The sequence below is a fragment of the Haemaphysalis longicornis genome, unplaced genomic scaffold (assembly GCF_048455015.1).
Source record: "Haemaphysalis longicornis isolate Haplotype H1 unplaced genomic scaffold, Haemaphysalis longicornis Haplotype H1 scaffold_9, whole genome shotgun sequence".
In the NCBI taxonomy this organism is placed as follows: Eukaryota; Metazoa; Arthropoda; class Arachnida; order Ixodida; family Ixodidae; genus Haemaphysalis; species Haemaphysalis longicornis.
In genome coordinates, this window is record NW_027526460.1 from 101,080,934 (window position 1) to 101,098,081 (window position 17,148).

The 17,148-nt window shown below is 47.6% G+C and overlaps 1 protein-coding gene across 1 annotated transcript in view; it reads left to right on the forward strand.

Moving 5' to 3' along the window:
* The first annotated feature begins 6,441 nt into the window (after positions 1 to 6,441).
* Positions 6,442 to 17,148, forward strand: part of LOC144152080 (protein trapped in endoderm-1-like) — a 33,504-nt gene continuing 22,797 nt past the window's right edge. Inside the window, exons 1-3 of the mRNA XM_077683289.1 lie at positions 6,442 to 6,623; positions 10,351 to 10,721; positions 15,540 to 15,810. Of these exons, the coding sequence (XP_077539415.1) occupies positions 6,621 to 6,623; positions 10,351 to 10,721; positions 15,540 to 15,810 (645 nt within the window). The 5' untranslated portion in view covers positions 6,442 to 6,620. The remainder of the gene's footprint in view (positions 6,624 to 10,350; positions 10,722 to 15,539; positions 15,811 to 17,148) is intronic.

Consider the following 17,148-nt stretch of genomic DNA (forward strand, 5'->3'; position numbering starts at 1 on the left):
AGTGATAATACATGATCATTTTTTCTTGTATTTTTGCGCGACTTTTCTTTCATTAGGAAACGTTGCCTCACCGCACCAATTCACCCCTTTCGTCTTACTCCTTCGATGCCCGCCCTTAATTCTTTCGCGGCCACATCCCTGGGGTTCTGTCACAAAGGATTGGTTGCGGCCATTCACGCGTACATTTAGGAGACTAAATGCCTGTCCTGTTAACCGGCTCAAAACATGGTATTTCGTGTATTCTCTGAACGATAACATCAATCTATATTTTGTTTTTTTCTTTTATATAACTCCGTGTTTCCTCCCTTCAGATCTACAGACTGGCTTTGTAGTGGTGTTAGGTGGGCGTTTTAGCTCTAAATAGCTATCCCGCTTGTTGAACAATCCTACACGTGCGTATGTGCAATCAATGAATGAGCAACAACAGCCGCAACACCACCACCTACAACAATAACCACCATTGCCAGTGGATACAAAGTTACTCCCGCACCCCTCATGGCCCTCACAAAGACCACTTAAAAATGTAATTCACACACGACTACCCGTTCTTAAAGCCATCTTTTCTTTAATGGCGGTATACATCATCCGTTCTTCACCACGCGCTATTAGTTTCGCCCAAATCAAGGGGATTGCTCTTCTCCGTACTACAGCCATCATTGTACATGCCGGACTTGGAAGATAGGCGGCAATCAGGTAGACCGAATCCGTCCTAGGTCATAGACTAAAGCTTACTGTGAAATATAGGTGCAGTAAGCCTTAAACTTGACAAACGCTGTCTGCAAATTATTGCCTTTTGCGTCGCCGGATTTTAATGAGAACAGCACGGATACCTAGTTGGGCCGCTAATCCGCGGTGTGGCGCACGGAGGCGGGCGTCCCTCCTCACGTTACCGCTTGACTTTGAGATGCAGCCTTTTCTGTGATGCAGCTTGACAGACAGACACTGGATAGCATGTACGCGTAGGAGCCCCACCTTACAAATGCTGAACAAACCCTGTAAATTGTTTATAATATTTTCGCGAATTGCTGCGGCCAAACGGAGCACTGCTCGAGACGGGAGCACACGCTAAAGATAGCACACGAGAAGGCTAGAAGAAGGTAACGGCAAAGTGCCCGTTTTGCCGTTTTCGGTTGGCGCGGTAGGCAGTGTGATATAGGAGGTGTTGATTTGAGATACAGGACTGCCGCTAATTCGTGCTATCCCGAAGAAGCTGTGAAGGAAGCTGTACACGACGGAGGCCTAGCATATGGAAAGGATATAATCACTCCATGCAGCAATGTAGGGCCTGTAAAAGGTCTTCGTCGAAGTTCTCAACCTATTAGTGGATGACACATTCGTGCAGGGTCGTGTCATGGCTGCCTATGCAATCTGCAGGGCATTTATTGGGTATTCTTTGATTGATTGTAGGGTTCAACGCACCGATGCAATGCAGGCGGTGAGGCGTGCCTTAATAGAGGGCTCCGGATTAATTTTGACCCCCTGTGAATTCCTAACGTGCACCGAAATCCCGTACACATGGCCGTTTTTGCCTTTCGCCTCCATCAGAAAAGCGGCCGCCGCGGCCGGTAATCAAACCCGCAAGCTCGTGCTCAGCAGCACAGCGCCTTCGCCAGTGAGCAACCACGGCCGGTATATGTATTAAATATAAGAACACGTATAACTAGATCTACACCCAAAATCGTTCCCTTATGTGTAGGTAATGGAATACTAGTTGTTGGCATGCAATATAGGTACCTTCAATGAGAGAGAGATAGAAACAACATTTATTTGTCCAACATGGTTTTGAAGCAAAGGAGACGGAGCCTCTTCACCCCCCTCAGACGGCGGCCAGAAGTCCTTGGGCTCCGGCGGCGTCTTCGGCCATTTGGACAGCCCGGATCTGTACGTCCGGTTCGGAGCTGCGCAGAACGGTCTCCCACTGCTCCTCGGTCTTAATTAATAAGGAATCACCTAATGAATTCTTCGTATACAAGGCACATTCCTAAATAATATGGCGTGGGTATTCCTTGCCCGTACATAGTTTACATTCGCTCGTGTAGAGCCCCGGGTAACAATGACTGTACATGACCGGATTGGGGAACGTATTTGTCTGTAACATTCTGCCGTTTGGTGAGAGTACTGTGAGCGGGGGGATACTTAACCCGTTCCAATCTGCAATGATTAATTGTGTCTCTGTACGAGACCATGCGGTCCCTCCCCATCCCAGCACGCGAGAAGTGTTCAGATGTTTCCTCGACCTGATCGGCTCGATCAGCCAAACCTCGAGCCGTGTCGTGAGCGTTGTCGTGAGTTGTCAGTGAAAATTGAAGCCAGGAGAAAGAAATCTGGCCTAAAGTTAGAATGCGATTGAATGTATATGGAAAGTTCTCTGTATACATAGTGTGAACACTACCCTCTGTGACAAAAAGAGACGTAAACAACGACTGTGTACTGGCGGTGATGCGATAAGACAGAAAATTCAGTAAAAATCATCGTAGCTGAAATTAGGAGCGACAAGTGGGGATGTATGGCCGAGAATCGACAGTGGGTTAACAGCAAGTTCAACCGACTTACTGCAGATAGTGGGGAATAGAAGTAAGCGAACAGCGATGACTGGGAGGGTAATTATAGGATAACACTTTGTGCTCAGGAATGTACTCGGTCATCACAGTGCAATGGCAGTTCTCGGGAAGAGGTCCTCGTTTTGTATTGGACCTAAATTGGGCGATTATTATTGAAGCGAAGCTTTCGTGGTGTCACTGGTAGCGGTGTCGTTACCGAAACCGCACATTTAGAAAGGCAACTTCACACATTGGGAGGGCGCAAGATGATGATGAGTCTGGTGACGCAAAGGAGAGCGCTTCCCGTGGTCGGAATTTATCAGAATCATACGACAAAACATTGCAGCGTGGTCAATCCAGCTAACCGACGCTCCCTGGCGCACAGTTGCTGGTTGTCGTTTGAGCTTTAATGTGATGGCGTCAGTTCCTCATACGGCTCGCGGGAGGGGATTGAGGACACGCTAGAATCCGGCAAGGTAGACCTAGCAGCACTCCGCCGTTAAAACAGTGAAGAAGCAATGTGCAACGCGCAACTAGGTGTGCTTTGTAACGGAATAATCCCTATCTTGCACTATTTCGTATCGTGCTGGAAGTTCTTTTAAATTTGCGGCTGAGGTGCTTGTGAGACCATATTGTCAATTGCTAATTTCATTAGGGCGAAAGCCTTAACTGCACAGTTCTGAGAAAAAGGGCCGTTGTTGTTCGGTCAAGGAAATTTCCGTGTTAGATCCAGCAAAAGTAAATACACAAAGAACTTGCGTAACCCAAATGTGTTTGAGCCCTGGTGTGCACACTGGCAGCCCAGGGCTCTACCAACTGTGCCATCATTCTTTCGATGTAAAAAAACGTATATACGAGAACTATATAAAAACTTTGCGGGTAATATACAGGGTGAAACGAGCAATCCGGACTTCGGCGAAGACTACATTGACAACAATTTCCGCTAGTCAGTTGGCAGTGATACATACCGGTGTAAAACAGGGTACGTATTAGCCTCAAATAAGTTTGGTCAGAGTAACCTTCTAGCGTAATTATTATTTGAATAGAGTGCATCATGGACAATACCATCGGCTCTGTGTTTCCGTCTAACATGCATGTATTATATAAACTAGGCAGAGCCATCAGAAATAAAAAACAGGTCAAAAGGAAACATGATTTTAGAGAGCTACAACGCATCGCACACTGTTGGGCGCTAATTGAAACTATTTTTGGAGTGTCCGTTGAAACACAACTCAGAAGAGTATAGCATCTTTGCAGTCAAAGAAACAATGCTCTAATACATCTGGAGAGACAGAGAGAGGGAGAACGATCGTTAAGGAACTCTGGCGATGTTAGCCGGGCTTAAATGCCTAACTGGCTACCCCAGATGGTTACGCGATAAAGATGATGGGGAAGATGTTGAAGAAGTTGATGCGAAGAAAAGCGTTAAGGTATTTACAGCAAGTGGTCCAGTTCTGTGTGTTGCAGGTACACGACCACAGCTTTTGTAGCCCGTAAACCACGTTTGGGACATGCCCACAGACCTACAACATCCTTGAGTTCAGTGTCCACCGAAGGCGGCAGTCTCAAATACACTGCAAAGCACACCTTTTGTGCACAAAATCGAGCATATTCACAGAGCAGGAGCTGGACGTTTTCTCGCACATATCAGTGTGGGTAGACTGGTGATGTAGTTCGTTTCAACGTAAAGGGTACGTTGCGCGTGTATTCGAATTTCAACCGCATGCGACGTCGAATTGCTTCTACCCGCTTGGAAAATCCAGGTGGCATTTTGAATTTGCAGTATGGATGAATAGCAGATATCGCCGCGTAAATACGTGATATGTTAACGCAGATTGCTCGCTGCATGTTCCATGCCACACAAGACACAAGGACAGGGGTATCTTGCCTGGAGGATGGTATGGATACTTCCGATGCAAGCGAAATCGAAGCGGCAATATCCGCCTTCATATTGCTAGTTATCCTACAATGGTCAGGAATCCACTGTATTGTTATTTAGTTGCGCGCTTGTAGGGCTTGGAGATTAGGGCGCGTATGTGAAAAACAATCTGGTCATTTGGAAATGACGCTAGACATTGAAGTGCAGCCCTGTAGTCTGTGAAGATAGCTCGCTCTCGTGCGGGCTGTTGAGCGAAAGCCACCCGCATAGCTGCAAGTTCTGTAGCCGTATTTGACATTTTGTGACTGAACATAGCACTGGTGGTGGGGCGTGATGACGGTATCGACATCAGTGTACAGAGGAGTGCAGTTTGTATTTTCGACAAATATAGTCCAGAGCGAAAACCTGCAGAGCGGGAGCCGGAGCGTGCCCCTTTTCTCGGGGTCCAGGTCACAGTTGTCGTGATTGGTACGGGCAGGATCATCCAGGGCGGGTGCTCAGGAGGAGAAGGCTGTTGATAGACCTTCCGCAAAAATTGGCGCACTTTTTTTACCCAGTTTGTTGCTAAAGGATGACCCCGCTCCCTTACCACAATCCGTAGACGCACACGGAGCAATTCCTGCGTGCTTAGAGCAAGTGGCGAGAGCCGCCTGCATTCTGCCAGCGTTTTGATGGTAGAGGTTGTCTTTGGAACACCAATTCAAACCCGCAGGATGTGCCCTTGCATGCTCTCTAGCGCTTTTACATCATCACAAAGTACGGTGCAAGCGCGGAACAAAAGTTGTCGCTGTTATTGGTCCTTTGTTTGGGGCGCACACTTAGGGATCGGCTAGGAATGGCGACTTTCTAGGGCCAATGTGCCCGCTTGACAAAATTAATCACAAAAGTTTGAATTTGAGACGTAAAAGTTGCGGAATAATGCGTGCATCTGGGCTACTTAACGTGATCACACGTGAGTAGAACAGATGCACACCAGTCGTGTAGAACCCTGGATCTAATCAAGCCTCGGCGTGAGCCAGCCTGTTTGCTGACGTAATTCTCTCCATAAGACGAGGAAACAAAAGAAAAATAACAGACACGAACACGGTGCTGCAGAAATAAAGGTGGACTAAGTAGTTCGCATCTACCGACAAAGAAACCAAAGCGAAGAAAACGATACCAATCCAGTCTTGCAGCAAAGAAGTTAACAAATACGGACGGACCTTCAATACACGTAAGCAGGCTTAGGTGCATCGAAGAATTTTTTTATGAACGTTTATTTCCACCATCTGGGGCTAACGTGCTCGTGTTTTGCCAGGGCGATCTCCGCAATGTGTTGCCCTTGTTCACTTCAGGAACTGATTTTTTACAGTTATAAATTCCTTGTTACGGGGACACGTGTTTACTAGCAAACTGCCTATGCATTCATTATATGCATTTTTTTCATTACCTAGTCTTCCATGCTTTTATTCTGTTGTCAGATCTTTTATACCCGCATTTACCGTCCTATTGTTTCTTCTGTTCTCATTTCTGACATTTGATGCATTTGCTTTTTTATGCGACATAATTCTAGTGGATTTTCTTAATATATCCAGCGCTTATTTGTCTTTTTTCCTCGAATAAATGTTTATGAAGAGAAACTGAGTGCTTAAATAAATCCGTCACTGCATGTAAATGTTACCCCAGGCTGTCACCAAGTTTCGCGATGAACTTTTTCAGTATAATCTGTTTATTTATTTATCTTCAGCTTTGTTTACATTACGGTCCTGTCACAAACATGATTAAATTGGGAAATCAGACGCAACTGAGCATTGAAAGAAACTCGGCCCCGCAGTACAAATCTTCGAGATAAAATCTCGTAATCCATATAAACAAGCTCACTGCGTGAAAAAAAACTTGGCGTTTAAAAGTGCTTGCCCGAAAATTCCTGCACGCTGCACAGGCCTACTCGGAGGTTGCTGATCACGCGCGAATATGACGGCGAATATTTGCGGCTATTGCGAGTGTACAGCGGCACGCGTGAATCACTGGACTAGCGCGCAGTGTTGTCGCGACTTGTTTAAGGTAGCAGCGGTGAGCGCCATCCGCTCCGGTTTCTAACTGTAGCGAGCCATCCGCTCGTTTGTCATATATCCGATTGTCATGTACTCCTCCGAACACCTCGTTCTTTGAGGCCCGTCTGGGACGATCCCGGGGCCACACTCCGTGGAATACCTCCCCAAATGGTAAGGCACCTTCGTTTTGTGACAACATCGGGACGTCAGCTGCGGCTTTTTAGTTTCAGACGAAATCGAACCGACAGCCGTTCTGCACGCTTAAGTTTCGCTCTCGACAGACGCATTGTTTAATACAATCTCCAAGGCTGCGAATGTCTTTCCTCGCATTGCTTTCCTTTTAAATTGCGCGCAAACCTAAGTTTATATTTTTTTTTAAGTTTGCTATTGCTTCCCGAGGCGCGTGTTCCCTCGGTCTGTCTGTCTGTCTGTCTGTCTGTCTGTCTGTGGCGTCGGAATATCTCTTGGTGTCATAGAAATTAAAATACGCGGGGTGATTGTCAGCAGTGCGTAAACAGTAATCACTGGTAAACAGCAAGAAAACGCGGCGACAAATACTCCAGGTGTTGGTTTCTGAAACGTGCACCGAACGCGACATTTCTCAATTTTGTTGTGTGTTACGGACCGTGCGAAAATCATTAAGTTCATACATAGCGGCAAGCATCAAATCACGGCCTCCTTAAACCCCGCTCAGTTAACCTCAGATGCCATGTGTAATTATTTCGCAATTAACAGAGCGATACTAATTCGTGCATCGGGCACGAGCTTTTGTTTTGTTTGCTTGTGGTATTCAAGCTATATAGCTTAATCCACAACTTTTCATTTGTGTTTTTATAGACTTTTCTTAAGTTGAGAACCAGTTCCCGTGTAACTTACGGGATAATTAACCTTAGGAGCACCGACAAGTGGGCAGGTTGGTATGGAGACATACTAAATAAAAGCGCAGAAAAACGCGGGACAAAGAGAAGAACTACACAGGACGAGCGCGTACTAACAACTGAGTTTAATAAAACCAAAAACGACAAATCTCGACACAGCGCACCCTTGTGGTGCATCATACAGACAAAATGACTTAATTCAACAGCAATCGGGAAGAAATCATCAAACCCATGTGCCGCAACAAATTGCCCGGTGATCCGCGCGAATGTTAACAGATCGATAACATCAGCACCGAACATTGCGAATCCAAGAAATTTACTGCCTTTTCACTCGACGCTATCTTCAAGATAGGCGATTTCCTCATTAAGGAGGGCGACGGATGGGGCGCTAAAACAAGTTCCATTCTTATTGCACAAAAAGATAAAGTAGGCCTCTGCCACCTCGCGTGTACGTTGCTCGGGGTGCCTAAACAGGACTTATGTTTTTTCCAACAGAGGCACACACCCATGCTTCCTACAATGGTCAGATAGATGGGAACATGGGGTCCCCTTCAAGGAAGACGAGTGTTCTCGAAGACGAATGTTCAGGCACCTGCCCATCTGGCCTACGTAGGATCCACCGCAATGAAACGGGATTCGGTAAACAACGCCTTTCGCGCATTTTACGAATTGTTTTTCATGCCTCACCCCGCACCCGTCTGCTGGAGTTTCTTTCTTTTGATAATTAACCATTATTTCGGGCTGGCAGAAGCTCGCCTTGCGGTTCTTTCGGTGCTCCCTGAGGGGTGATTCGGGGTTACGACAACAGCCACGACAAGATGACACCGTTAGTTTTCATCTGTACGTTAACTTCGACCTTCCAAAACAGGCAAACTGCTGGTTACCGTCCCTTTTGGAAGATGTCTAAGGTGCACACCATCTTTGCTGTAGTCTTCTCTTTTATCACTGGTCGCGTAAAGAACTGGTACGGTGGTGAACAGTTCGCCAGGGGATCAAGACAGTTGAATACTACTTGTTCCGTCTCGTATTTCTCCACGTACTCCCACTGCTTCGCTTTAAGTAGACTCCACATATGCCTAAGATCCTCAATTTTTTACAGCGAAGCTATCTACGACTAAGATCAAGTAGATTATCTCCTGCAACTATGTAGAGAAGCATAGCAGGCGAACGTAGCGTCACCTTTTGGCGCCCACTCAAATCTTCCGGATCGTAACACTGTGCGGCGCAAATTCAGCGCATGCAAAAAATTAAAAAAAAAACAAATTGGCCGCGTATCTGCTCCTTTCGTTGCAAATGTCGACAAAAGACGATAGTCTGTCGACATTTGCCAAGTAAACGCCTCCCTTCGCTTTCCCGCTCACCTCTCATGTTGTTCCTCTTGATTCGCGCTCCTCCCAAGGTAAACACACTAAAGGTTTGCTGAAGTCAATTTAAATTTACCGCGTTCCGCTGCTCTGGGCCGGGTGCCTCGATGCCAGCGCTGCAGTACGGCGGAGACGCGCGTGAATCGAGGCGCCCTACTTCAACGTACATAGAACCACGTTTCCCTACTCCACGTGCGTTCCAAGCAGAACGTGCAGCCTATCTAGTGGAACCTTTAGTAACTGTTTCCGCTTAATTTCCTAAAATGCCGCCAGAAGCTATAGTGGCGCGGGCGATAGCAGGCGACAGTGTTAATTTTTTTTTCTGCAGTGGATGTAATACTTTATTTCTTTATCTCGTCGCATCAGATCGGCCTTCCGTTTCTGGCTTCTTTTTTGCCTTTTTAGGGGCTATTTCAAAGAGGATTGCTGATGACAGTAGCGTTTTTACTGCGGAAATTCTTGGTATAACCTCAGCTGTTGAAGATGTAGTGGCAAAGGGAGTCAAAAAGTGGCCATTTTTACAGATTCTTTGAGTGCCATACATGCTGTAACCTCCCTTGTCCCTTCAAAGAATGCAGCTGTAGGTGAGCTAAAAAACCGACTGTGCTGCCTTACATTAGCAGAGGTCAGAGCTGTCCTTTGTTGGGTACCAAGCCATATCGGCATCCCAGAAAATGAAACCGCTGATAAAGCAGCATATGAGACCAAGCATCGTGAAATAATAGAGTTAAAGATTCCCTACCAGGACCTTCGAAACAGCATACGAAAGTAAATTAAGTTGTACTGGCTGTATGAATGGGATAAACAAACCAGAAATAAATTACATCTAGTCAAACCCTACGTATCTGAATGGAAAAGTTGTAGACACCGAGATCGTTTCTTCGAGGTTATTTTGTGCCGGCTGCGTATAGGTCACACCGTGCTGACGCATGGCTTCCTGTTTAAAAAGGAACAGGAACCCATTTGCGAGCACTGCGGAGAACCTCTTACTGTACTACATATCCTAATAAGTTGTCCATACCTAGAAGCGGCCCGCATTAGACATTTTAGGGCTTTATACACTTTTTGTATACCCTTACACCCAATGCTCTTACTTGGTGATGAACCAATGGTACCTTTGACTAAAGTTTTTGAATTTTTCAGAGACACTGGCTTTTTACACCAGTTTTAGCTACGTCACCTCACGGAAGTGTTTTTAAAAATAATCATTTCTATATTTATGATACTTAGAGCAAAACTTTTAACTTACATTGATAATTTCTTACCTTGTGTTTGGCGCATTATAACCGAAAGGTTGATGCGCCATTAAAGCTCAACTTCATCATCATTTTAGGGGCTATTTTATGTCTTTATTGCGGCAACTGAAACAACGCCGGCCAATAGCGGCTACACTGCTCTAATGACGTAATTCGAGCGTTCGGGGAACGCCAAGGGCGAGAAAGTCACACAATTTTTTGAGCGAGTGTTTAAATATCGGATTGGCATAGAGCAGTAATTTTCGGCTGAGGTTCTTTGAGACTACCTATTTGAAGTAGCGGATGTACCTGTGGGCTACGTTCTGAAAACATTTAGGATTTATAAAGAAATGTAAAAAATGGTGCAGCGTCTTTTTAAAGTGCCCCTCCCGTGACAAAAGTCTCGGTTCGGTTCATGCAGGACAGCAACACGACAAACAACGATTCCCCGTGGTGGCCCTGCGAGGCGGTCCAGACCGCGTACCCTCTTCACCTGTCATATTTCGCCGGGTACTGCTGCCTGCTTTTCATGCTACTCGGCGTGCCGGGCAACACGCTTACTCTTCTCGCCCTGAGGCGGAACCGGAAGTTGCGCTCACCGACCACGGCGTTCGTGCTCAGCCTGTGCTGCGCCGACTTACTCTTCTGCATGGTGAACCTGCCCCTAACGGCGACCCGCTACTTCCGCCGTTGCTGGATGTTCGGGGACACCAGCTGCGCCGTGTTCGGATTTTTCTTCTATGGCAACGTGGCCACATCCGTTCTCTCTATGACCGGAATCACTGTCACCAGGTAAGTGCTTCCGGAATAAGTGGGCGCGCCAGCAGTAGGCAAAAAAAGATATGATTCAGCTATCGGGATCTACAAAACTAAACAACGAACGGCAAGGTAATATGGGAAACGAGGCTTTAAGTTTGTTTTGAGGATAGGTAGTAAAGAAAGTACCGTAGCCGATTTTCTTTTCCGACTCCAAAAATTCGGATTTGCTGGATATTCCGCACTTTCCCGAGGAACCACCAGTTGTCCCATAGGAGTAATGCATATAAACCACGGATATTTCGGACAATATAAAGTCAAAAGTTTGATTTTTCGGGCGCAATTTTCTGCGGCAGAGCCACAGTGTGACGCCATTTTGAATCCTAACGACCTGGCCAGCTTCGGATTGGATGGGGATCGGCTTGACTCCCACCGTAATAACCAAGTCTGAGCTTTCGCGACATTTCGAGATTTCTACAGGGTACAGCAATATACAGTTGTGCGCGGAGCAAACGGACGACGAGATCGTCCGCGAAGTGACCACGCTGCCTCAAAGCGACTCTGACACCGACGAAGACCCTCCTGACCCCCCGCAACCGTCAACGCATTGCCAACGCATCGGCGTTGTTGCCCAATCTTCACGAAGGAAACCTGACGCTTGCAGAGATGCAAGCAGATGTTCTCACACGAAGAACCATTAGCGACTTCAGTCTTATTTAAATGCAATAAAGTCCGTTTTAGATGCAAAGCATCTCTTAGTCGACCCTCCGTCGTCCGAGGTCCGGCGTCCGCACCTCTCCCCCTCTCCACAACAGCTGTGATAACGCCGCTCTCTCCCCTCCTCCTCTCCACACCACCTGTGCGCTAGCGCGCTCTGCTCTTCCTCTCCACACCAACTATGCGCTACGCGCGCTGCTCCTCCTCTCCTCTCTACACACCAGCTGTGCAATCACGCGCATGCGTGCTGCTCCTCCTCTCCACTCCCTCTCCTCTGCAAATAAACCCGGTCCGCGATCCGCTCAGTTGCTTCTTCGGTACTGCGCCGTCCGATGAGTGGAAATGAACGCCAACGATTCCGTCAGCGAACTGGTTGGCACACCTTCAACTAGCGCCAGCCAGCACACTGTCAGAACCGCGACCACCTCCGAAGACAAGGCTGCACAGAGGAGAGCTCGCGACGCCGAACGTAAACGGCAGCGTCGAGCAGCGGATTCCTCGCTTCGAGAACGAGAAGCCGCTTTGAAACACCAGCGGCGAGTAGCTGATCCAGATTGCACGGCTTTGAATCCCCTCAGGGTTCCCACGCGGGAAGATGGTGTAATTTTTTCCTGACTCCCGGATTTTCCGGACTGCTTTTTTATTCTAACTATTTTTCCTTTCCCTCCAGGTCCGAAAAATCGGTCGGCTACTGTATTGTCGGATACAACACTGCTAAGCCCGTTCCTGTGGCAGACGCCAAATATGCCGCCATTACGGTCAGCCGACTTGCGTATTCTATCTGTTTTTTCATCAATATATGATATAAAAAGCAGATATACGATTCATTATTTGAATCTCACATTACATATTGTCATCTTGTTTTGGGTACCGCATCATGCACTAACATGAATACAATTGTAAGCCTGCAAAAGAAAGCGATTCGCATCGTTACGGGAGAAGAGCGCTGCGCTCACACTAAATCGCTGTTCATTCGCTTCAAATGTCCTCCCGTTCACATGATGCTTCAGTACATCATTGTTTCATTATTCATGACTCTAAGATCACTCCGCGCTAAGTTGCTTCTCAAAATGTCAGCATTAAAAGAACCCATACCGGCCGCTACTACTCGAAACACAGAAAGTGCCTTCTTCCCAGAACTCGCACAAACTACGGTCAAGACCCGCCGCGGTGGCTCAGTGGCTAAGGCGTTGCGCTGCTGAGCACGAGGTCGCGGGTTCGATTCCAGGCCGTGGCGGCCGCTTTTCTGATGGAGGCGAAAAGCAAAAACGCCCGTGTGTACGAGATTTCGGCGTACGTTAAAGATCCCCAGGTGGTCAAAATTAATCCGGAGCCCTCCACTACGGCGCGCCTCATCGCCTGCGTTGCGTCGGCGCGTTAAACCCCACAATCAAAATCAACTACGGTCAACAAATATTAAAATATTTAATACCTCACACCCTGAACACTAGCATAACTTTATTTTATGATCCCAAAACAAATAAACTTCATTTATTTGAACACTTTTTAAGAAGAATTTTAGAAGGATAGAAGATAGCCGTGAGTTCACATTCGGCGTGTTACATTGCTTTACGTTTAGTAGGTAAAAAAAAAACCTGTCCGATTTGCTTTTGAATTCTATATACAGTCAAACCCGATTATAACGAAACCGGATAGAGCGAATTTTGCTATATATCGAACAAAAAAAGATAAGTTACGAAAATACACGCGAATCATATTCCTTATAACGAAGTTAACATCTGATATATCGAACTCGGCGCGCCTAGAATTGCCGCCAAAATGCGCTTTGTCGGAGCGGCGATTGAGATGTTGAGCCTCCCATGGAGCGACGTGATTCCCGGCGCTTTCCGTAACTGTTTCCAACGCGCCTGACTCACGACTAAGCCGTCCCAGTCCGTGAGTCCGGACAAAGATGGAAGCATCGATGAACTGTGAGAAGAGCTCGCCAACGTTCCCGATGTTGTGCTGAAAGGAGTGAGTGCCCTTCGAGGATTGCCTGAGTGTCGACGACGACGTGGCCTCCACTGTGAGCCCCTCGGATGCCGACATTGTCACCGTTGTCATGGCTACTGGCACTGCTGGAAGCACCGAAGAGGCGGAGGATGTCGCGAGTGAAACACGTCCGATGCTTAATGAAGCGCTGTCGGCAAATGGGCTCCCCCAATATTGCTTCGATATTGAAGGACACGGACTGCAACTGATGCAAATGATGTCTCATGCAGAGAATGTTGTGCTAGTTGACATCGCCACAACGAAAGTAAAAACAACAATCACCGCTTTTTGGGAAAGTAGGTAGTTACAGGGGAACGTAGCCTTATTGCTTGCAATAAATAGATAGCTTTGTGTATGGTAATGGCATATTTTATAGTGTTCGCTTGTGCATGCGGGGATGGCAGGAGGAGGAGGTGAGGGGGTCTCGCGTATTGCGAACTCGTAACAAAAAACTTTTTGTAGGCAGGTTCGGCTATTTCCAACTAATGGGTATATCGAACTAATCGTGGCGCATATTGCAGATCGCTATAACCGAGTTTGACTGTATGTGTGTGGGTATGTTGCTCGTGTACTTATGTTTATATTATGGGAGTTTACTGTATTGTTACGTTTGCGTTTATGCGTATGTATTTTTTTTGCTTTTTTTACTGATCACACCATTTTTGTGAACAATCATTTTCCTGTTGTGAATTTTTAAAATCTAATTTGCTATTTTTTTCATGACTGAATAATATGTTGCTGTTATACCGCTGCCACCTTGTGTGGATGGCCTCAGGCCTCGTCAAGCTACTCAATGGCAGCTTTTTGTCGGAGGCCCGTTTTTCTCTGAGGAAAATAAAAAAACATTCATTTCTGATTCTGATTCTGATTGCGCTGAAGGTCATGGGCAGGGTAGCGTCAATAAATAAAGGCTTTTAGAGCATCGGCACTCTTTTCTCTCATTGTTCTGTGCCGCCAGTATTTTCATTTGTCGGTCGGCACCAAGTGATATTTCTTTTCATTTGGGCGCAGCCATTTTGTTGTGGGGCGCCTCTCTTCTCTCTCTCTCTCTCTCTCTCTCTCTCTGCTGCGCGGACTCTAGAGCGGCCGGTCACACTCTGCCCGTCATTACCGGGTGGGAGAGATGGAAACACTGCAAGCCAGAAACAAAATGGCCCCCAGGCGCTTCGGGGTGCGCGAAGGGGCGGTACTCTTAAGCGTAGCTTATTTAGTGACGCTAGGGCACACAGCCCAACCGGCCCGCCATCGGTGGCGAGACGCGGGCACCAAGAGCCGGTGAAGCAGCCATTAAACCCTCGCCAAGTCAAGTGGTTCGCTTGACTGAAGATTACCCACAAACGGGCCAGCCGGCGTTGAGCAGTCAAGTGCAGGCGAAGCTGCCGTTTAATCCTCGACTGCTCACGTGGTACCGCAACGGCGAGGTTCTGAGTAAGCGAAGCGATTAAAAAGAAAGGACAAAATTTCAAACGACGCACTTTGAATTCCCTGTGTCATTCTTTTCCGCTTCATGTCAGTGTCCGAAAGAAGCCATAAGGCGACTGCAAACACGACAAAAAAATACCAGGCCATCTCCACTAACGTGAAACCTGGTGAGGGGCGAGGCCTGCAGTCTATAGGTGTATTCTTGGCGCCTTGGCATTGTTGCCCACGGAGATGAAACCGTAACGTGAAATCTGGGGAGGGGTGCAGCATGCAGTGTATAAGTGTATTCTTGGCACCTTGACGTTTTTGCCCACGGAGGTGAGGCTGTTGAGGGGTAGAGGTATAAGGCTTTGCTGTAAGTCTGGTATCTTTGAAGCACGAAGCGTTCAAGCGTGAGGCGTTGAAAAACCAGCGTCCCGGTGTGTTCCTTTGGTACGCGTTTTTCCCACTGAGGTGAAACATTCTAGCGCGAGGCATTGGAAAATGACTGTCCCGGTGTTTTTGTACCGTGACTGCATGATCCTACGACAACATGAGACGATGACGACATGAGACGCCGTCAGCCTGAGCCCCTCTTCGCCCCTAAAATGCTGTTGTTCCCATTCTTGAAATTACCCCACGAACAGTGTTGACTCCGACAGTACAGGGTTGAAGTTTCGAAAGCAGCTGAGCCACGGACAAGTAATTGTGGAGTTTGAGAGACACAGCTATTTTACGTTTCAGGGGCCTTCTGGTGAGTTCCCACCGCCGGCACGACCGTTGTTTCTCCGGACATCGGACGCACATTGCGGTGGCATCATGCTGGCTCCTTGGCTTCGGCCTCCTGGTCCCCGTGCTGGTCGGCTGGTGGGGCCGCTTCGGACTGCACCAACCCACATTCTCCTGCACGGTTCTCAGCAAGGACGGCCACTCTCCGAAGCAGTTTCTCTTCGCAATGGCGTTCCTGGTGCCTTGCCTAGGCATCATAGCTTCGTATGGCCGCATATATTACAAGGTAAGTTGTGATCAAACCACATGAATTCAAAACAGTAGGGAGACGTCTATTTCTCTTTGCCTATGCTAATAACGGCTCACTGCCTATCATCACAAAGCGCAGCAATGCAGTTTATTACGGGGATGGAGAACACATACAATACACAAAATCGTGCAGAAGGCACCTTTATTGAACACTGTGATGAGCTCCAGGGAGAAAACAGGAGCAGAAAAGAAAACAGCGGAAGGAGAGGAGGCCAATCACCCGCTAATGGGTATGCGCCTCCAGAGAAGGAGGAAGAGAAGGAGGAACGCGACCGTTTGGCAAAGGTGGCGTCTTGTGCCGATCGTCAGACGAGACCTGTGTCGCTGACCTCTTGAAATGTACAATGTTTACCTCTGTTCAGGTGAGTGCATTTATCCCCCCTCACCTTGCTTGCGTGAAGGGCATCGTTCGAGGTGTTGATGTTCAGATGACACCTCAGGAGGTACTAGAGCAGTTTTCGGTAGCGGGAGTCACCTCAGTTTACCGTTGCAGCCGTGTTGTAGAGAAAAACAGGGTGCCAACAGAATCTGTCATTGCTACATTTGTTGGGACGCAATGTCCATCGGAGATTAAAGTATGGCCTCTCATTTACCGTGTGGAACCTCTCTCTCCCCGGCCTCTTCAGTGCCACAACTGTTGGCGTTTTGGCCACACATCCAAGGCATGCAAATCGTCTCCCCGGTGTCGCGCATGCGGTGAGAGCCATTCTGTCGAGCTATGTACTGCCCAAGATGCCAAATGTTGTTTGTGTGGAGCGGCACACCCAGCTGACTATTCTAATTGCCCTGCGAGAGCTCAAGAAGTCCAAGTTGTTGAGGTCATGGGTAAGCGTCGCTGCTCGCGCGGGGATGCTGTTACAATTGTCAAAGAAAGGACACATGGTTATGCTGGAGTTACGGCCAAACACTCTCCATCACTCGCTGATGCAGCCGTAGTGAATACCATTGTTGCAGCGGTTGAAAAAGCCGTTGCCAAGCTCCAACAGTCTTCCCTCGCTGACCCAGCTTTTGCTTCCGTTGTAGCAGCGGCTGTTGAGAAGGGTGTCTCTTCAGTAATCACCCAGTTAACTTCCACCATAATCGAGTGCGTGTCTCGCACAGTGGTGACTCAGCTGGCGCCACATTTGCAGCCCGCTCCCCTTTTGTGTACCTCCTCTCCCCAAGTGATCCAGCAAGTTTCCACCGTCCCTGAAGGTCCGCTGCTCTCAGCAGCTAATCTTGCCTCGGATTCTGTTAAAGTCTCGTCTACTCTCGCTACTTCGGTGCGTGGTTCGGAACATCCTACTTACGCTGAGGCTGGTACTTCGTCTGTTCG